The 23,956-nt window shown below is 39.0% G+C and overlaps 1 protein-coding gene across 5 annotated transcripts; it reads left to right on the forward strand.

Annotated features, from left to right (window-relative positions):
- Positions 1 to 94: 94 nt before the first annotated feature.
- On the forward strand, positions 95 to 23,059 carry GGPS1 (geranylgeranyl diphosphate synthase 1). Of its 5 annotated transcripts, none has more exons than XM_021527098.2 (4): positions 95 to 267; positions 4,614 to 4,706; positions 13,345 to 13,415; positions 17,158 to 23,059. In XM_021527098.2, the coding sequence occupies exons 2-4, from the start codon at positions 4,640 to 4,642 to the stop codon at positions 17,917 to 17,919; spliced, it is 900 nt and encodes a 299-aa protein (XP_021382773.1). In that variant the 5' UTR covers positions 95 to 267; positions 4,614 to 4,639; the 3' UTR covers positions 17,920 to 23,059. The 5 variants fall into 5 exon arrangements, with proteins under 5 accessions (XP_021382773.1, XP_021382775.1, XP_021382774.1 ...); XM_021527100.2 differs by lacking the exon at positions 95 to 267 and adding an exon at positions 492 to 800; XM_021527099.2 differs by lacking the exon at positions 95 to 267 and adding an exon at positions 807 to 929.
- The last annotated feature ends 897 nt before the right edge of the window (positions 23,060 to 23,956 follow it).

The raw sequence follows: 23,956 nt of genomic DNA on the forward strand, positions 1-23,956 counted from the left end.
CCAGAGTACACCGCGCTCGGGGGGGCGGGACACTCCAGAGACTGCTAAGAGCCGAGGGGGCGGGGCCTGCGCGTGCGCGGGGGGCGCTCGGTGGCGCATTTTCCCCCCAGGAGGGGAAGGTGGCGCCCGGCGGGGCGGAAGGAAGGAGGGGGGCGGCGCTCCGCTCGGGGCTCTGCCGCCGCTAGCGCCGCCACTCCCGGAGCGGCGGCTGCTCAGGGGCGGGGTTCCGACTGCCGGCGGAGGAGGAGACGGCGGCGGCGAGGCGAGGTCGGCTGCCCTGTTAGCTGTGGGGGGCGCTGGGGGCCGTGCGGCGGAGAGAGAGGGGGCGCCCCTCTCGGAGGGGCCGGTCCGAGCCTGGCTGCGGGGCAGCAGGTCCTGCGGCGGCCCCGCCCCGCCCGGGAGGGGCTTGTCGGCTGCCCGGGAAGGGGCCGGGGGAAAGGGGCCGCCGGTAGTGCTGGGCGGTGCCGGCGGTCGCCGGGGCGGGCGGAGCGACTGGCAGAGCGGCCGGGGCCGGGGCTGCGCTGGGCTGGCGGCGGGCGGCGCTTCCCGGCCCTCCCTGGCGGCTGAGCCCGACAGCGCCGATCAGAAAATGGGGGTGGACGGCGGGCGGGGGGAGCGACGCGTCCTCGGCTCTCCATCTCCTAAAATGGCGCTGAAGAGCTGGGCCCGCTCGTCCTGGAGTTCTGGAGGCAGCTGAGGCGGCTGCGCCCGTGTTGAACTCCGAAAAAAATTAACCTTAGTTCCGTCGTTCTGGCTGTGGCGGGAGTTTGGCGGCAGCAGCTTCACGGTCTCTGTGAAATGTGAGTTTTAACCGCGTAACGCGGCGCTCCAGCTGCGGTCGCTGTTTGTGCCGACTCATCGCCTGTCTTCGGGTCAGCCCGCAGCTCAGAGACCCTGCCCGTCTGCGGGCCGGGACTTCGGCGGCCGAGGTATTGCTCTCTGGTTTCTGTAGCATTCGAGCTCCATTTTTCTTGGAAATCCCCATTAAAGCAGTATGCTCGTGTCGTTCTGGCGTTAGTGTTGGAGTGGCGCCTCTGGAAAGCTATTATTTATTCAGCTGCATCTTCGGGGAAAATGTGTGGTGTGCGACTGCCCTTCCACCTGTGGGAAGCTTGCCCGCCCGCTTTAATGCGAGGCGTTGTTCGGAGGCAGCCTGGGAGGGGTCATAAATACGAACTCTGCTAATTAGAATGCGAATGTGGACTAGTGTCCCAGTTGCAGTTGGATTAACACTTCTGGTAGTCTCTGTTTGAAACAGTAAATATTCACTATGCTTTTTGTGTATTCCTTTTGAAACTCTCCTCACTCCTACCTGCTCCCCCTATCTGGGACTTCTTCCCTCCCACTGACTACAATGAAGCCAGTGTCTCAGTGTACCAAGTTCTGTGATGGAGCCGATTTGAGAACTTTCTGAATAGTTCATTTTATACTGGAGCTCTTTGCTTCTTTGATATTTGTCTCTTATTTTCTTTGTAATTGCACTATGACTGCAGGCCCTGAGATGATGATACTTTTTAAAATGCCATCTGTATATTTAACCTGGACTATTTCAGACTATTACATTCCCCCTGTTTGGGAGGAGGGGAAGAAGGGCCTGCAGAGTGGAATGGAGCAGGGTAGTATGAGAAGCTGTTTTGTCCAAAGGCAAACTTTTTCTTGACATTTGGCTTAGAATTAATCATCATTACTCATCAACTTTCATCCTCTCTAGAAAGGTTCTAGACACAGATCACAGCTTCAAGCATAGCTTTAGAGTAGTTCCACATTATGGAGGCCCAGGTTACCATCTTATTCTAGTGTCATGCGTGTTTTCAAAGAGGTCATCAGAGGGAAGGTTTGATGCAATGCAAAAATTATTGTGTGTGGCTGTCCTTTATGCCTATGTGAAGACACTGGGAAATAACTGGAACATTAACTTTGTCATGCATATGAATTGAAATGCAGCAAGTTTGTGTGCTGGTTTAAAAGGTAAAATAGCCTTAACTGCTTTAATCCTATGAATAAGTATAGATGTAATCAATTCTTGCATTTTCACTAACAAAAGGCTTTGCTGTTGCCTTTCATTCATTGTTTATCTGCTGATTTTTACTTTTTGGTGGGAGATGGTGACTTGAGATTTTGTGTGTAAATCAGTAAGGAATCCTTCTCAGTGAAACAGTGTAACTTCCATAACAAATCGGTCAGGCACCTCAGCAGGAAACCCTTTAATAGCAGTCATTTCCCAAATGTGCTGTATGTGATAATTTTGTGCAAAGAGCAGTAATATTACACATCTGGTATCATGGTATTTTTACAGGCTTTTGTAATGAATTTCATTTACATGTTTCTTTATCAAGTGTCCCTTTTTATGTATAAGTTTGGAGGAGGTTCTGTTCACTGTTTATGTGCCAGTGGATGTGTTAAATGTGTAGCTGTCTGATGAATAATCAAGCTTTTTTTTTTTCTTGGTGGAGATTTACCTAGAATTTCATTTAATGGTAGAATAGTAGTACATAAAATTTTAACTATATTGATTTGAGATTGGTTACTTTTGTTCATTAGATCTTCTTTGCCTTTTATTAAAAGAAAAAAAGAAAGTAAGAACCTCTGTACTTGTGGCAGAAGTACCTCATTTTCTGCTGATATTTAGTATTTCAGGTGAACTCCTATTAGTTTTGTGCAGAAAGATGTACATATTTAGGTTGATGCTGTACAATATTAATGAATTTTGAGTTAGTTGGAGATTCTGAATATTGACTTACTGTCTTACAGATGAGCAAGAGACCTAATTCCCTGAGGAAAGAGAGCTTTAACATTTACTTCTAAGCAAGAGCTTTTATAGGAGAACATTTCCAATCCTAACATCTCTTCTCAGCCTAGCTGGATAGCTATGCACTTTCAATTCTATCACCATCTTTGTGGCTTTTTGACAAATAATAGTCACAGAGGAGTTATTAGGTTGATAGTATATCCTTATAGCTATCTCGGCCAGATTCTTTCTGCTTAAAACATCTGGGGGTAGACTCTGAAAATCTTTGATTTTACCTCCTTGCTGAAGTCCTTTGAGACTTACTCTTTTTATATGTAAGGGTACAGTTTGACAGCTGCCTCACAGTGGTTCAGTTGCAACAACAAGCTGGCACAAAATAAGGAGTCAAGAGTGTCAAATCTGATTTTGATTAGTGTGTGGCCTGACCAGTAGTTGTGCTGGCACATCATGGATAGGATGGAAAGGTTGTACTTCTTATCACAGCATCACTGCCTAGAAAATATGCGAAGCTTTCCCAAAGAGGTGCAGCCTTACAAGCATTTTGTTGACAACTTTATTTGGTTAAATAGCCTTTGTTGCCCCTGAAGTGCCAATACAGTTGATGAACACACAGAGGGAAGCAGATAAAGGAATTGATCTATACCTAAACTTGGAAAATAGTTATTAGCACAGATAATTTCTCCAAGTACAGATTGCTACAAATGCTTGTTGGTGTGGAAGTGGGAATGGGCATAGACAGGAACTGATTGAGCTATACTCTCCCAGCTTCTTGTGCACCTGCTCCCTGGCAGAGCTTGGGAAATTGAAAAGTCCTTCACTTACAGTGAGCATTATTTAGCAACAGTATTCTCACACAGAGTCCAAAACACAGCACTGCAGAAGCTACTAGGAGGAAAAATAGCTCTATTCTAGCCAAAATCAGGACATTAATTTACATAACTATTCACTTGCTCAAGGAGGAAAGAAATAAATCCTTTGCAGGATATTAGCAAAGTATCCAAGAAGTGATGCTGAAGTAGCATGAGACTTTATGCTACTCCTGCAGTTCCTGTCTTAAAACTACATGAGAAGAATTGTTTTGAGTTGCTGCATCTGCAGTGCAGTAAGGAAGGCTAGAGGTGAAAGGGTAGTAAATCTATCACAGAAAACAATCTTTTAAAAAAATGCAGATGGAAATGACCAAAAGTACATGGAATTGAAGCTAATCAATAGAAATTTGTTGAGCTCTGTAGGCCCTGGATCCTAAAAGGTTCTTCATAGGAGTCTGTTACATATATGGTGTATGGAAAAGTGTGAACAGCTGTCTGTATGCTTGATCAGTGGTAGAAAAATTGTATTTTTCTATTTTGACTTATAACAGAAGATTGAGGAATTATATCAAAAGACTGAAGCTAGTTTTCTACTTCTTTAGGTTGTCTTGGTCTGAGGTGTATTTTCTGCTCTTAGACATTACCTCTTCTGGAATGTCTAATGTATGGAGAAAGCATTTAGGGTGATCTAATAATATTAGTCATGTGGGGTTTTGTATGAGTGTCTTTAAAGATTTGCAGTGGAGCTTTATTGTTGTGAATGGTAAAGTTTTAAATACTTCATCACCTAAGCAGTCTATTACATACAAAAAAGTAAACAAAGTCTAGGAGTTGGCTTAAACGTCATGATTAATTCAAGAAAACTCTATTTAACATGTATTATATGTGTTTCCTTGGTAAATGACATCTGGAAACCTTTTATATACTGAAGGTGTCATGCACAAAATTGGAATGTTTGCCCCTAACCTGTAAGTCAGCTGACATTTTAGCTGTATGCATCTACTGTTTACTTCCAAATGTTTAAATCTAAATAGTGTTAACACTTTCTTTAACAGTGAACTACATCTTAGGAAATAAAGAAATGGACGGGATGGATGAAACATCTAAAAGAATCCTAGAGCCATACCAGTATCTGCTTCAACTACCAGGCAAGTTTCTTTGTACTGTGTTGTTTTAAGTATCAAAATTGGTTTTATATCAACTTTTGTCATGGGAAGTTGTCATTCTCTTTCCGTGTCAAACCACAACAGAAGTAGAAGTTTTTCTACTCTTGATGTGTGGATTTAAGAATAATAAAATGTAGTACTTTTCATTGTTTCTCTTGTACTTATTCTTTTCTTCCTTTTATGGAACCACCTTTATTTTTTTGAGACTGGTACAATAGCTCTTGTGTCTGTAGTATTATTGCCACATTAATATTGCAATATTGCAGTTATTCTGTTCTCCAGAGTAGCTGATGTGCTGCTTTTAAAAACTGATAGAGGCAAGTACTGAAGACTTGATCCTTGATCCTCAGGGGTGACAATATTTTATTCTTTAGTTGCTTGCGGTACTAAACTCAGTGGGTTGTGGGTTTGGTTTTGGTTGAGCTGGGAGGGATGTTGTTTGATGGGTTTTTGGTTTGGGTTCTTTGGGAGGTTTTTTTTTTTGTTTGTTTGGCTTTGTTTTGTGTTGGTTTTTGGAGGTTTTCATTAACCTGTTCCTCTCAAGTAATTTATTCCCTTTGGTATGTATAGAGACAGGTGCTCTTATTGCCAATTTCATCTGTCCATATTCATGGCTTGCTTCACCTGTCAGAGGTTCAGCCAGTCCTTGTGTAGTATCAGGTCACCAGCAATACATTCATATGAAGTTTTCAGTCTTGAGCAGTATAGCAGAATTCAGGGGGCATGTATGGATGTGCCCCTTGGAAGCCTCTTCGACTAAACAGATTGCTGTGACTTTTATTTGTACACCTAAAGTGTAAGAAAGACCATACAGGCTATCAAAGTGACTAATTTTGTAAAAATAGTGGTGGAACAACTTTGTCATTGGAGCTACTCATAAATGCCTGCTTGCCCTCTGTCCAGCTTATATTGCATGCTGAAAGAGTTAAGGAAGACAAAAAATGTGGGTAAATAGTAGGGAAATATTTCTGATCAAAATTATATCTGACCAAGGTAGAAGACCTTCTGCCTAGACAAATAGCATTATAAATAACAGGCAGAGTACTAAGTGGCTTTTGCACATCTGCAACAAGAGCTGTATATCTGTAGGGTGGGTCCTCTGAGTCCTAATTCATTATACCTGTGTATAATGAATTTCATTATTAACCTCTACAAATATCCAGGATTTTCTTGCCAACATTAGTGATTTCATTTGACTTGGCAGTTAATACAGAGTTGAAAACTAAGAAAAGGAAAGAATTTGGCAGTTGCATGCCTTTTTAATGCCAGAAGGCTTGTTTCCCATTTCCTCATGTGTATTCCTTTTGGATATGTTGAACTGGGTGGTGGTCTTTCTACAGAACTACCTTGAGAATGAGTCTGTGATATTACAGAGAGCTTTCTAAGCCCTGGTCCTGAAAAAATTTGCTTTCCTCAAACATAATCTTTAAGTTTACTTTTTATTTTATTAGATTATCTCCTTAGCCAAGGAATATTGCAACACCTCTGCATCTTTTGCTGCTAATTATTTTTAAAGCTATTGTAGATACCAGGAAGAAAAGCTCAGCTTCCTGGTAGGAAATTTTTCAGCCCAAAAGTGCTGAAAAATCTTCTATAAGCAAAAGTGCTTGGCTAATAGCTCTTCAGTTACCTTTCACTTTAAATGATGCATCTAGAATATATGTTTAACCTTCCCACCTTGATTCCTGTGGCTAAACTCCTTTACTTTGTGAGTTCAACTGTAATAACTCTCTACTGGTAGCTTTAACACTACACTCACTGGCCGTACAGGTGTTTTATATCCTGTCCTGCATAAGTATCATAAATCTGATAGTCCACTTTACCATGTTGACTTCTTGTTAATTTATTGTATGTTTTGGGGAAGGTGAGAAACAAGATACGCTGCTCTGGTTGATTCAAAAGAGAAAACTTCTCATAAACTAGGCAGGTGAAAGTGGTGTACCTGTGGGATCCTTGTATTGAGTAACAGGTGAAGCAGTGAGGGTTCCTAGTCATAAATTAATCATGTTTGTTGTGTTTGAAACACTGGCTTTGGCTAAGGTCAGCTATGCCAAGTACAGATCATGTTACATGTGTGAATCTTGGAGGAAGTGTGAGTACCAGTGCTCAGTAAGGGTGGAAAAAACAGACTTATAGATGCTGTTTTTACCTAGAGTGTAGCTCAAATGAGATGCCCAAGCTAATATAACAGGCTCTTGTTGAAAGAGGCAGTTTCATTCCATCCTCTTAGCCTCTGGCAGTATTCTCCTGCTGCTTAACTTGTGCTGGTTCTCAATTTGCTAATCAAATTATTAGGTAGTATGATCACCTAACCTATTAAAAACTTGCCTGGTTAATCTCTTGTCTTGTTAGTGAGCAGGCACAATGATAGGAACAAGAAGTTGTTTCTGTGTTGGATCAGTTTGAGCTCTGAGGGGCTTTGCAGAAAGCTTGGCTAAGTGTCAAATATGTACACTATTGCTCTACAGTAGTCCAGTTGCTTATCTTGAAAGACTAGTTAAACTCTCCAAGCAGTTTAGTAAGCTATGGTTGAATGAATGTAGATACATATCAAAGTTTGTTTGCATAAAAAGGGATTGTATAACTGTATTAAGATTGTAGCAGAGAAGGGGAAAAGCCTGGTGATGTTGTCAATAGCATAAGGACACAAATTTTTTTAACTGCTAAGTATTAACCGCTTAGTAGAGGAAATTGATTACTCTGTTTCCCTTTGCTAAAAAAAGACTTAAAATGGTAACAGTCTCAGGGTGATACTTAAGGTAACCTTGTATATTTCTTTGACTTCAAACAGCACTAGGAAAGGGAAGCTGCTAGGCTTAAGTTATGCTTAGTATGGTGCTATTTTAACTGCTAGTAATTAATATTCAGCATGGTATTTAATGTTTTGTCCTTCTTGAGCAGAAATTATTGTTTGGGAGAAGAACATGGATTCTGAAACAGTAACTTTTCTTGTAAAATCTCATTGTAGTGGAGCATTGCCATACTAGTTTTTAGCAATGTTCTGCTTAATCTGTATTTTGTCACTTAGTATCATAAAGTGCAGGACTGACTTTCATAGATTCTGTTGTGGTTTGCCTCAAAAATTACTTAATTCACACACATGGTGAATTTTTTATTTTTGAGAGTCTGAGTTAAGAGCAGTAGCTGATATTGTAGCACTAAGGAATATCTGGAATTTCAGTTATCATAAAACTGATATGGCTAATAGCTTGCTTTTGAAAGAGGCAGATTCCAATCCCATTCATGACTGCGTCTTCCCGTTCTTGTCCTGCTGGTCTTGGCTGCAGTCTTTCCTGGTCTTGTTTAACAAGCTAAACAGTCAAGACTGGCTTTGTTGTTCAGCTTTCTCTGCCGGGTTGTTGAACTTGGTCAGCCTGGTGAAGGAGTTAAGCATCACAGGCTATGATCCCCCACCACTGGCACAACTACGCTTGGCACATCAGAGGCCTCTGCTTGGGCCAAGTTCCTGAAGGAGGCTGCACCTCTCTAGATTGTGAACTACACAGATGCCTAGAGGCACCCACTAGCTGGAATCAAGTGATGTCCCTGCTCCTAAAGGCGTGTAGTTGTGGAAAGCCTGTGTCACCAAGCAAAGGAATGGTGGAAGGGGATCAGCAGGCTTGCACAGCATCATTATAACAAAAATTACAAGATTCCACAGATTCAAGAATCTGAAACCTCCAGGTATATTGACAATGAGGCAGAAATAGTCTCTGCACATCAGGTTGGCAGATGGATACTCCTGCAATGGTGAAGGCTGGTGGCCTCTGGCACCAGGAGAGAGATTCCTGTTCCTTGAACAGATGTGCAGTTGCCAAATAGGTTCAGTGCACTGAAAGAAGACACATGGCTGGAAGCTCTTTATAAGCCTTTTATAACCTAAATGATTCTATAGTTTTTTACAACAAAGCATCAGAACAGCACCTGGGGCAGCAGCAAGTGGTGAGACTGTGAAGATAGTGGAGAGACTTACTCCTATAGGGAATAGAGGCCTCCACATGTGGTTTTGTGTTAGGGAGGTTTGGTGCTTCTGGATACCCCTGATAGGGATGGGAGGAAAGGACTGCCAAGGTGTGTTCCACCTTTAAAATACTTAACCTTACAGCTCTGCTACTTGAACATTAATGGATATAGCAAGAGGGTGCCTGAAGCTTATCAAGCAAGACTATGTGGCCTTTAGAATGAGGGCAAAGGCCACAGGAAGCCAGGTGGATCTTCTCTGTGATCCTCAACCCTCTTCTCACCATCAGGAGGAATAAACAGATACTGCCTGTCTACAGCTAGTTAGTTTCACAGCTCATGCTGATATCAGAGCTTTGGTTCTTATGGCCTTGAGATTTCCTTTGCAGAGCAAGGACTACCAGGAGGAGATAGCATCCACCTATCCAAGACAGGGCAAAAGTAGAGATCATAGTAAAAGAAAATTACTATACACAATCAAGTAAGGAATTAGTGAACTTGCAAATGAAGTGTATAGGCTGATATGACCAAGACACTTAGTAATCTATAGTTCAGATCTGAAGGCATATCATCCTAGCACTCCAACAAGAAAGTACAAACAGAATTTGATAGGGGAAGCTCTTGCTTTCTCTGGGGATCTGCAGGGCTGGATGCTTCTCTGAAGTGCCTTTATACAGATGCATATATTATTGGGAGTAAAAGGGAGGAGGCAGAGATTGGCATGCAACTGTAGGGCAACAATTTTATTGTGGTATAAACACACAGAGTGCTGCAGTGGATTGATGTGGATGGCCTAGGAAGACAATCTGGGGTAGCAAGGAATGGGAGTTGCATTTTATGTGAAGTAACAGTTGAATTGCATGGAGTTTTACCTTCAGTCAGATGAGCCTGTTGAGATAACCATGAGTTAAGTTTCGAGGGCAGATCAATAGGGGTGCCAATATAGTAAGTGTTTGCTACAGACTGCCTAAGCAGGAAGAAGTGGATGAGGCCTTCAGACAACTGCAAAATGCTTCATATTTACAGGTGCTTATGAGAGACTTCAGTTACCTCAAAGGGTGGTAGAAGAAGCATCACAGCAGGACACAGGCAGTCCAGGAGGTTTCTGGAATGAATTGATGACCTCTTGCTAACAGAGGTGACCACGCTGATATAGGAAGGCATTATGCTGGACTTCCACTTAAAAAGAAGGGAGAATTGGTTAGGACTTTAAGACTGGAGGCAACCTTAGTTGCAGTGACCATGGGATAGTGACATTCAGGATTGTGAAAAGGAGCAAGGCACAAATCAGGATCACAACCCTGGACTAGTTAACTCTATTTTGAGCAGAGGAGTTACGCTAGAGAATTCTGTCAATGACCTTAATCAGGCGCAAGTAGCTGCACAGGTTAAAAATGTATGTACCTGCTCTCTGCTTGTTTTTGTGCATTTCACTTATGGTGCTTATAGTGTTCTTGTAGCTGCTTCTAGAGGGGTCTGCCTGGGGACTTTATCCATTTAGTTTTGATCCATCAGAGGATGCAACTAAACGTGCAAGTGAGGTAATACAAGAGCTTTCTTCCTCCAGAAGGGCAATGCCCAATCCTCAGCATCCTCTGCTCACTCTGTACTGATTGTGGAAGATCCACTGCATAAGCTGACTCAGTACATAAAGCTGGCAGAAAGCTAACCTAGCAAAAAGCTGTGTTATCTGTTGGGCTAATGAGTTGAATTAGCTGTAATGGGGGCTAGGTTAATAGTCCCTCTGCTCTTTCCCATGCTGTTCTAGCCCTTTCATGTACCCTCTCTGTAAGTGGGGTGCTGCCTTAAGGGCATAATTTGTGGTTATTTGAATACAGCAAGAGTGAAGCAATACTAACCAGGAGCCTGTCCAGAATGGAGGCCTGTAGTTTTTGGGTCTGTGCCCTATCATAAGAACAAGTGTGTATATAGAGTAAGTTGGCTGATTTTTTTTTCCTTTTTTTTTTCCTTTAGATGAGGAGCATCTCATCTGAAGAGAAGGATGGAATGCCCTTAATACACATCTTTAATCTAACTTGATATTTGTTTGGAGGATAAAGCTTTAACTTTCTTAGCTGGAGAAGGAATTTCTCACTATTTTTCTCACCTTTCCCACCCAGCATTGCTAAGGAGAAAAGCTTTCCATAGTTGCTGTTCGATTTGGGTAATAATTTGGGATCTTAGGCAGATTAAACTAAATGCATTTAGCAGAGCTTTGATAAAAGCTTGGTGCAGTAATGTCTATTATTATAGCTCTATACAGTAGGTAGAGCTTCTAATTTTGGATGATAGAGCAGTGGAACGTGAAGAAACTGGATAATTTGGGCAGTGCTCCTTTTAATTTTGTCCTAGTGTCCCTATATTGTTTTGTCTAGTTTGGGGAGAGGAGGGATGTTGCAAGGAATGGAGTCTCCGCATCCAGGTTTAGAGACCAGTATTGGAGGGTTTTGTCTTTTGCCACCACAGTATGGCTGTAGGCATAAATTGTGCATACAGACAATTGGCTGTACTATCGCATAGACCAGGTAAGACTGACTTCAGAATCAGATAAAACAGCATTTATGTAGCAATAATGTTCCTTTAGAAGACAAGCAAATCTGCATCTATAAAAGGAAAAATGTTTCCCTATACAGGTAGTGTTTTTTTCCATGAATAGTCAGTGTCTAGGAAATTTTGCTAGTCAGAGTAGACAATTCTAACAACTCAAATGTTGTTTGTACCAAGGAACTGAAGTGGCTTAGTCTTTTGTACATGTTATAATCCATTTAGAGTGCATTCTAGCAGTCAGGTTCCTCATCATGAAATAATGCTTGCTGCTGAACATCCAGCATTCTTTAAGTCTATTTTCTGGGAAACACGTTCAGAAAATCAGGATTAGCTGCCTAGTATAGAAAGAAAAAGTAGGTGTTTTCTGTATCTAAGTAATTTAGAAGAGAATAAACAGCTATAGATAAGATACAGTTCCTTAATGCGATATTATCTCTGACTGGTTTTAGTTTTGAATGTGGTGAAATACTTGTTAATCCTTAACTGGTAAGCCATACAGTTTGGCAAATACTTGTAGCAGTTATTCTCAAGGAGAGACAAAACAATCCTTCTTTCCTGTAGAAAACTGTTAGTGTTTAAAACTGAGCACAGACAACAAAAATGGAGAAAACAGGCCAATGGCAGTGTATGTCCAGGTAAGAATGTATGTTCACATGTGGCAGAAGCAGAGGTCAGAGCTGCTGGGGGAAAAAGAGGACCATTTTGTTAATCTTGTCTAGTAAGGACCAGAAGATGGTGTGAACTGAAGCAGTGGAAATCATTGAGAACTGAGACAAAAAGTGCAGACCTCTGATCCAGGGAGGAAGGTTATCACCTTTGTTGCAGAGCCCAACCCACAAAGCTATTGCTTACTTGGTGGTGGTAAGCAGGGGGAAAGGTGAAAAATTCATAGTCCAGTTTCTCCAGGATCTATCACTGCAAGAGAATTTACCTGTACTTATTATTCTGTTCTGTATGGGCTGGTTACACAGTCATAGAGAAGCCTTAGGGAGCGATTCAAATGTTGACCTTTCTTTGGTGCTAAGGGCAAGATGGAATTATCAACATGAGGACTAATATTGCAGAATATCTCAGTTATGTCTCAGTACATCTTGAGTCAAGTAATATAGGTTCCATGGGTGTCTATGTTACACTTGCTTTGAAGTTTATTTAAATCGTTTTTCCAAATGTCTGTTTATTTGAGCTGTATATATAGACCTGTTTTTGTAAACCTGTCTTGCAGCTATTCCAAGATATTATACATAGCTGAGCATCTCAAAGTTCAGAGCAGAATGGTCTCAGTGTGGATAGGGGATGACTTTATTTCATATTCAACATGACTAGATGTAAAATGGATATTTGTACATGAAAACTAGCAAATTACCAAAGAAAGTAGACATCAATAATGTATAGGCATAAGGTTAACTTCTACTGAAATTCACTCTGTCATTTAGAAAGTATCTGGATTGAGCAGAACAACTTGTTTTAACACCAAACTTGGTAATTTGGTGTTGTCTTGCCAGGATGACTGCCTGGCTTCAACAAAGTAGATTTTACCAAAGCAGACCAAACCCTATTTGTAGGTAGATTTTTTGGGTGTAAGATAAATATCTGAATTCCTGGAAAGTTCTATTATGTTCTGAATGTTCTGTTCAGATTTTTGTTTAGAGTTATTTAGTAAGTATATTAAATACCACTTTCCTGTTTTAGAAATTTACAGTAGCAAGTCAAGAATAGTACTACAGGAGATAGACCTAAAAATTGAGAGAAATAGCTATTCAACAAATACCCATACTGTCAACTAATAATGAATCATAATTGAAACTTTTTAATCTTAGGCTTAACATGCCTTGCAAACTAGTTGATCTGTACAGGCTACCAATATGGTCAGGACCCCTTACTAATTAAACTGTGAAAACAAAATCTGCAAAGTGTTTAAAACTGAAACTGCTGCCAATTGATGTTTATTCAATGAAGAAACAAGTAATGCACTGATCTGTTTTCCACTTTTGTGTTGTCACACTGATCAGCTTTTTAATTGGATTTCAAATCAGCTGTAGTTCATAAGACAAACTGTTGTGCTTAATAATAAACTCTATTATTTTTATAAATGCCTGTAATATTTTTATTGTAGGTAAGCAAGTGAGAACCAAACTGTCACAGGCCTTTAATCACTGGCTGAATGTTCCAGAAGATAAAATACAGGTACTTATTAATTTTTTTTTTTTGAAATGTTGTTACCTTTCTTCTAAGACCACTGGTAACAGATGATTCTCTTACACAGTGTAAATTATCAGAAATCTTAAATGCATTAATTTCTGAATATAAAGTGAACTTTCAGGAAAACAACTTCAGTGCAAAGCTTTTACTGTGATGCAACACTAAAGTAATTACTTCCATGACTTACTAGAATATTTACTTCTTTCCAAGTGTGTTCAACCTTTGAAGTTGTGGGTAAGCAGCTATCATTGTTACTCGCTTAACATAACTCAGTTATTAACACTGTGTTTTTAATGACTTACAAAAGAAGCTAGACAGTTACCTTGTAGACTTCACAAATAAAGTGTTTGAAAATAAAATCTTGAGATTTTGATTCAAGATTATCAAAGACAGCAATCAAATCAACTTTACAAGCTTAAAACTGAGAGGGATGTATCATATATTCTGCAGTCCTTACTTTCTAATGAGAAGGATTATCTAGAAATTCTCATTGTCTTTTCTCTTGGATAAAGTATGCAAGATGCATGGCTGTGTGTGTAAACACTGGGACTTTTCAAATGAAAAATTATCCTCCTTTTTAGGTTAGACTGCAGTTTTGCTAAACTGCATACAGAGCGTGCAAAGTATTTTCTGTCCAAGGCCATGTAAAGAATCAATATAATTGGTTGTGGTTTTTGACACCCAGCTGGTCCTTTGTTAATTTCATTAATTGTTGGCAGAAGTATCTTTAAAGTTTGTGAAGGAGTAATTTTTAGGGTGGCTTAAAAGTGACTTAAAACTACTTCATAGCTGTCAAGTAGCAAAGTGATTTAAGTGGTTTAAGAGACTGCATTTCATAATCTAGGAACTCCAGGAACTCTTCCATTTTTCAGCCTGTCTGTCTAGCAAAATTTATTCTGTCTTTCAGCTAGACATATCTTACCCTTTGTGCTCAGACAAACATCCACATAAAATAAATAATATAGCAATCTGTGTATTGTATGTATGGGTTTAATCTAATATCACAGATCAGAATGCAGGTTGGAAGAAGCCTCTGGAAGTTATCAAGGACAACCCTGTACTTAAAGCAGAGCTTGCTCTGTAGCTGTTTTAGGCTTCTGGGAGCCCTGTTGAGTTTTGAAAATCTGGTGATGGGGTTTCTGCAGCTTCCCAAGGCCTGTCTTCTCATGCTGAACCCCTTTCATTATGACAAACTTTCCATTATATTCAACTAGGGTTTTTTTTATGTTGCAGTCTGACTGCTGCTGCCTGCCCTTTTGCTGGGCACCAATGACATTGTGGTCCATTTTTGTTTAGTGCTAATAGTAAACTAAAGCTGCAGTGCCTCTGTGTGAACAGAAATTACCAGTTCTGTCACTTTAAACTGATGATTATGTAACTGCTATTGAAAACTTGGACTACTTGTTTTGATTATCTTTATTAAGAAAACCAGTGCTTTAATGTCTCCTTTACCACTTAAGTTGTTTGTAATGGCAGGAAAAAACAAGACCCTGTCTTCTTTTAGTCTTTATCATGACGTAATTATTACAGTTTTTGTGCATTTTAGTACTGATTTTAATAACTAAAGATGGTTGAAATCTGGAGGACCACCTCTGGTCGTCTTTTTGATATCTCCTATAATTCTTGTAAGATGTCCCTTGTGTCTAACATCCTGATTAATTTCCAGCTATTTGTATTACTTTTATTAAAAATCTGAATTCTGGCACTTTTTTTTTCTGGTCCCCTTTTCTGGGATTTTTTTCTTGCCTTAGATTATTTGTCTTTGTGTAGTTTATTTAGATTATACAATTAAGGTATTTTATTGTATAATCTTGTATACAATAAAATACCTTAATTGTATAAACCTTGGTAGTTTATTTTACTGTTAACTGCCACTGTTTCACCTTTTGCCCCAACCAAGTGATCTCTTCCCCCAACACTTACTGAATTTCTAGTTCCCTTTTGGTGCTGCACTGAGACACTTCAACTTGCTGAATTAGAGAGCACTGAGTTTGTCAGGTGAACTTCTTTCTGAGAAGGCACTTAAATGGTCTAGGAAGCGTCAGGCAAATTTTAAAGCTATTGCAGTTAAGGAAGTGGAAGAAACCTGTGTGTTGGACTGACAGTGCAGCAGATCCTGATTAGATAGATGTAGATTGTAAGAAAACAGCACTCTGTACTGGGTCTTCTGCTTTCATTATGGAGACCAGTCTTTTCATTTTCTCAGGCTACTTCCTGATGTCTTCTAAAATAAACTTTTTCTGATATCTGAGCTGTTTCACTCCTTTCCTTCACCTTTGGAGCACTTTTGACACTATCTTAAGTTCACAAGGTAATTTGATAGAAACACAGAGTCAGGAAACACTATTTCCTTTCAACCTTATATATGGAAGCTGAAAGAGGTCATGAAACTGCCAGTGATATAAAATAGGTTAGCAAAAGAAGTACTAGAATAGGCTTATCCAATGAATTCTCAAAACACAGGGAAATGTTCCTGATAGTATTGAGAATGAGATAATGGACCAAAAGTATATTCAAACAAATAGGAGTGTGAAGTTGCCTTCAGTAGGTACTCTATCCTTTGATTTCATGAGTGTTTAAGTAGGCTGTTCTTGCAATCATATCTTGGGAAAGGAATTAAATTCCTGGGGTTTGAGTTTTAATCTTTGGGACAATGCTCACTGAACACCAGGTAGCAAGAAAATGCTTACGGCAAAGTCCTTATTTTGTTCTACAGCACCCACCAAATAGGACCATATTAGATATTTGGTGCCATTTTATGGTGGCCTTAGTATTTTTTAGCAGTTGTTTTGATTAATTTTGACTGAATGCAATGTTTGTAATTAAGGAACGTAATTGGTTCATTAGCTTTAAAATCATATCTTAATCAGATGTGTTTTGCAGTGAGTTTATACAGTATGCAGTTTTACATGCTTAAATTTATATCCATTTAAGCAGGTGCTGAATATACCTAGCAGCTGTGAAATAAAAGCAGCATATAGTGTTAAGACTTCATTTTTTGTTGCGTTGTTAAGGTTCCATTCTACTCAAATGTAGTCAGCTACAAGCCTAACGTTGTGAATAGTTTATAGCACACCTCAGGTGGTATGTGATACTGGTCTACCTAGTAACAAGCAGTGTGTAGGAAGTTTTTCAAAAGAAATTGTGGCTGTTGTCTTTCTGCCAAGAACTTTCCAAATTATGTTTGAGAGTATAGTGTGTCCTTTAAGAGCTCAGTACTGAATGTAACCACACAAAGTGTGGGAAAAGAATGACATCTCCACTTGGTTCACAAGAGAAATGTGATAATGGATGATACCTGGCACTCTCAAGAACTAACGTTGGGAGATTTCAGGTTTGTAAATCTAAACATTTCAAAATACTGTGTTTATTTTTTTTTCCCCTAGTCATGTTTCTAATAACAGTTATTCCATGACTCCTAAACAATGGCTTGTTTTAGAACTGTAGCAATAGTGAAGAGGAGTATGCAAGTGGGAGCACTTCAGGGAGTAAGTTAACTTTGAAGCTGAAAACATTACGCGTAAGACTATGTGATCTAGGACTTAGAGCAAACTGGATGGTGAAGAGAAGCATTAATCTGTACTAACAGTAATGCAAGTTGCCTGAAGAGGAACCTCAGTGATAGAGAATGTAGTTCTTTAAAACATTATCAATTTTAAGTATAGTCTTGCAAAATTCATAGTTAAATTGCAGTGACAGACTTAACAATTTTCTCTTTTTGTAATAGGTTATCATTGACGTGACAGAGATGTTGCACAATGCAAGTCTACTTGTGGATGATATTGAAGATAACTCAAAGCTACGACGGGGCTTTCCAGTGGCGCACAGTATCTATGGAATTCCGTCTGTAATCAACTGTGCTAATTATGTTTATTTTCTTGGCTTAGAGAAAGTTTTAACCCTTGATCATCCAGATGCTGTTAAAGTTTTTACCCGTCAACTTCTGGAACTCCATAAAGGTCAAGGCTTGGATATTTACTGGAGGGATACTTACACCTGTCCTACAGAGGCTGAGTATAAAGCGATGGTACTGCAAAAGACAGGCGGTCTCTTCGGATTAGCTGTAGGCCTCATGCAGCTGTTCTCGAATTATAAAAAAGACTTAAAGCCACTTCTTAACACACTTGGTCTCTTCTTCCAAATAAGAGATGACTATGCCAACTTGCACTCCAAAGAATATAGTGAGAACAAGAGTTTCTGTGAAGACTTAACTGAGGGCAAGTTCTCATTCCCAACCATTCATGCAATTTGGTCAAGACCTGAAAGTACTCAGGTGCAAAACATTTTACGTCAAAGGACAGAGAACATAGATATAAAAAAATACTGTGTACATTACCTTGAAAATGTTGGTTCCTTTGAGTACACTCGGAATACATTGAAAGAGCTTGAATCTGAAGCCTATAAACAAATTGAATCACTTGGGGGAAACCCTGAGCTTGTAGCACTAGTTCAACAGCTGAGCAAAATGTTCAAAGAACCTGAAAATTAAAACATCAACTTCTGGGCGTGGATTAAAACTCTTTTAAAATGGGAAAATAACCAGATGGAGAGCTGTGATAATCAGTCTTATGTAAAACTTTCTCTTGTAGCCATGTTACAGAAATTACTGTTAAAAGTAACTAGTCATTAAGTTTTGAAATATATACCTTATTATCTCTAAAGTCTTAACTGTAACTGCTTACAGTTGATTTTGTTAAAGCAGATGTACTAGAACTAAAACAAGTTTTGAATCTAAATATAGTAGTCTTTACACAATCACAGGCATTATTTCATACCTAAAACTCTCATGCCCCTAACCAGGCAATGTTAAATTAAATCAGGTTGACATATGTGTATTATGCATTTTAAACAATGCTCTTATAAACCAAAATTCTTATTGAAAAAAAAAAAAAGGCGCTTGCAAGAACAATGCACATAAAATTGTGTGATATTTCTAAGCTCAACTTGTGAAGATCAGGTGGATCAGTTTACTATGTCCTAGAGTGAATATCCTATCCAGCTTCTGTGGATATTTTCAGGGGAATGTGAATTATGAAAGATGGTATTTCATATGCAAATAAGATATGGCTCAGTCTGAAATTGTGACTTGATAAAGATTTTGCAGTACCTTAGAGAAAAGATTTCATCACATCAACAAAGTTAAATTTGCTGCTGATTCCAGCTCTGCAGTAATTTTGCTTACCTGGTTTTAGATTTTGAAATTGTCAAATATTCTGTAGCCAGAAACCTAAATCTGTGCATTAGAGCTCATATATGTAACTGTAAATAGCAACATAATGAGCTGCTAATAGAAATGGAAAGGAATTCACACCAGGTAACTTTAGGACACCATAATTGGTGCAGGTCTCTTTAATCTCTGCTTATAATTGAGGGGCTTCTCCAAGACTTTATTCATAATTCAAATTTAATTCCTGTTCTGAATAGTTGTCTGGAGGCATGTTCTATATCTCTCCAAAGAAACAAGAGCTGTATTTTTTTTCTTAAAACTCAGTATCTTGTTTTACAAGCTTCATTATCAGTATCTTGTTTTACCACTTCAGTTTTGTTAATTGCTTAAATAGAGCTTTAAAATTATAGACATACCAAAACAGAACTGAGACTGAAAGCAAGATTTAGGGGTGGGGCTAAGTAACAAAGTTCTCTGCTCAGATATATATATAGCTATATATATGTCTATGTATGTGTGTGTATGTATATATAAATATATATATATAAATGTTAATAAAAGGTAAGCAGAGATGTTTGTTTTTTTTCTTGCCTGGGCTGCTTTTAATCAGGTTCAGTTCCCTTAGTATTCACAGGTATATTAAACTTTGACTTGAAGTAGTAAGGTAATGGTTTGGATCAAAAGTAGGACTGGTGCTATAAGCTGTGGTGCTAGCTCAAGCATGCTCTGAAATGGACAGAGGTGCTTGGCTTCTGATGGCTAAAGGATAGTTTTATGTAGGTGTTCATTTACTGTACCTGGAAAACAGGGAAAGCTATGATCTCAGCCCACTGAGAAAACTAGCTGAAGAAGGTTGCTCTAATGTCTTCCCTGGGCAGCCTTAATATCTTTCTGAAAGTGATCAAACATGACAAAATTGAGGATGACTGCTTTCAGTCTGAAATATTATGTAGTTATGGATGATAGCCTGTTCTTTTTATCTGCATGCTGAGGAGAAATCTTTGTCTGATTAGACACTGAATAATAGGCTTTTCATTGAATGGACCTAGTTACCAGGACTGAATAGCTTAACATTGGTGAAAGGTGTCTTTAATGTTAATGAAAAATAATTGTAATTCCTTTTTCATAACTTGCAGTGCTTAGTAAGCCTGTAATTTTTTAATGTGTTATGTGAAAACAGTATCTACAACAAATTACATTTATTTTGTGCCATGTCTTGGAAGTTTCTAAGCACTGTTGTAGTTAATGTTGAATAGGGGAAAGCACTGAAAAAAATATTGTTGTCAGGAGAATCTCCTAGTCTTACTGTGAAATGTATCCTTGTGCCTGTTAGGATATTGTAACTGCAATACAATGCAAAGTGCACTTAGTGCCATTTCATTTCTGTTCTGTTGCTGGATGTAAGCAGTTCTGTGTAATCAAACTTCCATAATGAAGTAGCTTTTCTTACTGTTTGTATAAAGCTTTTCTACCATCTGAGATTTCTGCTATGTCATTGCTCATTTTTTTCTCTGGCAATTCACCCCAGTATTTATTCTAATGCTATATCCTGTAGCATGTGCCTTCATTAGGAGTAGGTACATGGATGTTTTCCAGTTGCAGACCATTTAAACCACAAATGGGTAAGAAGGGAACAGCTGTTCCAGCTTTGTCTTCCCAGGTTACAAGAGTCTGTGCAGCTCTCTCTTGCTCTTCTGCCTTCAAGGTGTTTGATGTATACAAAGCATATACTGAGGGCATATCTGGAAAGGCCCACAAGTAGAGCATTGTTGCTATTAGGTTAGGATAAACAGGATTGTGAGAGCTTTTCTTGATGTATTCAGGAGTCCGAAGAGGCTGGGATATTTCCCTTTCATCTGTTAAGCTGGTAGAGCATCTGTAAATACAAAATGCCAGTAGTAATGATGTCCCTTAGTCAAGGTAGATTTTGTATTTGGTGCCATAAGATCAGTCTGTGCATGCTCATCAATATCCTCCAATGTTATTACTGGTACTGGCTCCTGAGGCTAAACAGTGTTAAGAAAAACCCTTCTTTAAAGCAGCATGGGAGTTCTTGTGACTGCACAATTAGTTGTGCGAGTGCCCCTCTGTTGCTATGCCTCCCACAACACGGGGAGTAGGGATTTTTCCTGATCTTCATAAAATATGGCAATCTGAGTTACAAGTGGAGATGCCCAGAGGGAAACAAAGGGGATGATCGTTTCAACGTCAGTCCTTTTGAGCCAGAATGGTTCTCCTTATCTTCTTACTGTTGCAGCAAGTTCTACTTTGATCAGGTTATCAGTACATTTCCTGGGGGTTTAGTTCTTGCAGCTCATATTAAGAGAAATGCAAATACTCATCCATCTGGAGTATTCCCCACTACCTCAGTATGTTTTCTGATTTTATGCTTCCTTGGATGTAAATGAGTGCTGTCACTTGTCTTAGAGTAGTCAGCCACTGGATGGGACATCTGTCTTTGCTTTTTCATAGGCTTATGTTTACCCTGTCAATTATTATGAAAATTGCATAGTTTCAATATGTTCCTGAGGAGGTAGCTTTCTCCTCTCCTTTTGAACTCAGGTTGTTCAGGTACCCACTCAGAGCAACTTTGTATATATATGTGTGTGTATATGTATGTGTGTAGCCAGTTGTTGATACAAACAATATAGAAATGTTAATGGGAAAGAAACTGTTGGTTGCTCTGTTTCTGCTTTTTTGTTAGTCTGGCTGCATGTGCAATGGTGATTTCCTATATTAATGACTGTTTTCCTCGGTTATTGTTAAAATGCCAGGTATAACGGTATAAAAATGGGTTTGTGAGGGGGTTTGCATTTCTCATGGAAAACTGGTTTGAGCTTTAATATGCCTTTATCACTGAATTGGGCCAGGCTTTTATCCATGTGGAAGAGCCATATGGGCATCTATTGCTCTTCTTTGTCCTATCTTCATCATTTTGCATTTCAGATTTGGTATTTACTATGCTCTTTGTATTATTTGCTCAGTACTTTCACTGTAATTCTTCTTTCAGCTATATTTCTATTCTGCTGTTAATGCCAAGCATACATAATATCAACAAACTCGGTTTTGATCCTGGACAAACATACTAGTCTGGGTATACTTTTGAAATGTTGAATCTTGGCTCATCATTTGCCTTCACGAAAGTAATCCAAGAATAATCCAAGATTTTCTGCAGCCTCAAAATGCCTGAAAGTTTGGGTTTTTTTGTTTTTGTTTTTTTTCCAGGAAGCTAAAGCTGTAATATCTTATGACCATAAATTATTTTTGTCTCATGTAAGTTGAGCTACTTTCCTTGCCCTGCCTGTTTGCTTTTAAGATCCATTTTGCTTTGGTGGTAATGCCTGTTACGTCTTTTTATGAATAAACTTAACTCTCTAGCCCTGAGGGAGAGAAGTTAATTTTTGTCCAGGTTAATGAATTATCCCACTCAGCAAGAGTCTGATGAATGCCAGAGCTGGCAGGTGGACAAAGGGCCAAGGAAAGGATTTCAGTGAATTAAGAGAACTCATTTTTGCCTTCTGATGTCTCATGTAATTTTATCTTCTTTTACAGAATTTACTTGACTTTGTTAGGAAAAGCTAAAGTGTGTGGCTAGTTTCTCTGAGCTTCTGAAATAGACTGTGAGAGATACTTAAGTTAAAAATTATTTATGTAACTTACGTATATCATCTAAAGATTTTATTAAAGGTACAGATAAAACAGAGTACATTGTTTCATTACTTTATTTTTTCTCTTAACAATTTTTCTGTTCTCAAAGTCAGGGAAACATAATCTGCCATATGCATATTTGAGTTGATTGCTACCTCACATTAACATTCTTCCTGAAAAAAATTTTATCATAGCTGAGCATCAGCGTTCAACCTTTTCTGAAGTACTTTAAAATTATTTCAGAGGCACCTTGTTGAGGTGTAGCTAGGAATAATCCACGATTCATTAACTCACTTCAAGCATACAATCTGAAAAACTTCTAATAAAGATGCAGGTTAAACCACATTAACCCTGATAGTGTTCCTCACCTGTATACCCTATGGAACAAGTACAATCTCAATTAACCTACTGAAAAGGTATTTACTGATTATCTCTATTTAGTACAGCATAGAGAACCACGGGAGATACACCAAGAAGGCCTAATGTGACACTTCCAGGGAAAGCATTACACAACCTCAATGAATTTGTGTAGAAGACTAACTCTGAGGTGAAGGGAAATTGTAGATAATTATCTGCTTTTGAGCTCCAGGAAAATGCTCTACTCATTGGTATATGAATTGCATGCTGACAGTTAAGCAGCTGCATCATCTCTTGTGCACAGTAGGTTATTTTCACTCTCTTCATAAATGCTGCAGTTGCTATTTCTTGGTATATAGTGTGAGCTACTTAATCACTCAGTGATTACTGAAGTCTGTAAAATGGCAAATTCATTCATTTTGTTTATGTATTTTGAAATACATAAAGCCTTTCCTATTCTCTTGCAATCTGTTGTTATTCCACAGAGAACTTCTGTTGGCTGAGAGAGACATAACCTTGCACTGACTGAAGTTATTAAAACCAGGCTGACACCAAGCCTGTGTGAACAGATGAGAGGGGGAAAAAGATTTGCAAGGATAAAAGCCCTAAGTTCTTTAAAAGTAGAATTTCCTATAATTTCAGAGTTACTATATGAAGCATGGAACCAACTCAAACAGTTTTTCTGTGGTTTTGACTGAAAAACCTGCAGCTGCTTTCTTTTTTGGGTGGGATGGAATGTACAGGTCAAAGTAAAAGCCATACAGAGGAATTGTCATTGCTACTCACAGAAGTGTAAAAACTGTGCTATAAACCTAATCTTACATTTTACACCAACCAGCATGAATGTTCAATAAATTCAGAAGCTAAATCCATTTTTACTTAACTGCTTATGAAATGCTGAAGTTGTAATTTGTGTTAATGTGAAAAATGCTAAATTGGTCTAGTTGTTTGATTGGCATTGGGACTGTCCTGTTTCTTTTCAAGTACAGATCATGAACTATGGCTATTTGTTGATTACAACACTGAAGCAAGAAGTGCAAAGAAAGTGAAAGGATAAGCAGTATGTTAATGCTATTCTCATTATCATTTTAGAAATACTAAATGCATAAATTTGACAACATGCATGTAGGTTGTGAGAATGGCTGGATTACCTGTCAAACTAGGGCTAAAACAGGGGCAACTGGGGTCTGAAAGATCACAATAACTATTTTTTTGTTTTCAGCACCTTTCCTGTCAGGCAGTATACAAAGTGGAAGATGCTCTCAGCTTTGACCTTGGGAACAGTGGAGGAGTGAAAAAAGGAGAGCAAGAGGCCTTACTGCTCTCTCTTGCACTACTGTCCACGTAGCTTCAG

Source organism: Lonchura striata, chromosome 3 (assembly GCF_046129695.1).
Source record: "Lonchura striata isolate bLonStr1 chromosome 3, bLonStr1.mat, whole genome shotgun sequence".
Taxonomy (NCBI): Eukaryota; Metazoa; Chordata; class Aves; order Passeriformes; family Estrildidae; genus Lonchura; species Lonchura striata.

What these genes read in the sequence shown, in the direction of transcription:
- GGPS1 (XM_021527098.2), top strand. Translation starts at nt 4,640, where the DNA reads ATGGACGGGATGGATGAAACATCTAAAAGAATCCTAGAGCCATACCAG. An exon ending in GTATCTGCTTCAACTACCAG is followed by an intron (nt 4,707 to 13,344) that starts GCAAGTTTCTTT and finishes TTTTTATTGTAG; the next exon opens with GTAAGCAAGTGAGAACCAAA. An exon ending in TTCCAGAAGATAAAATACAG is followed by an intron (nt 13,416 to 17,157) that starts GTACTTATTAAT and finishes TTTTTGTAATAG; the next exon opens with GTTATCATTGACGTGACAGA.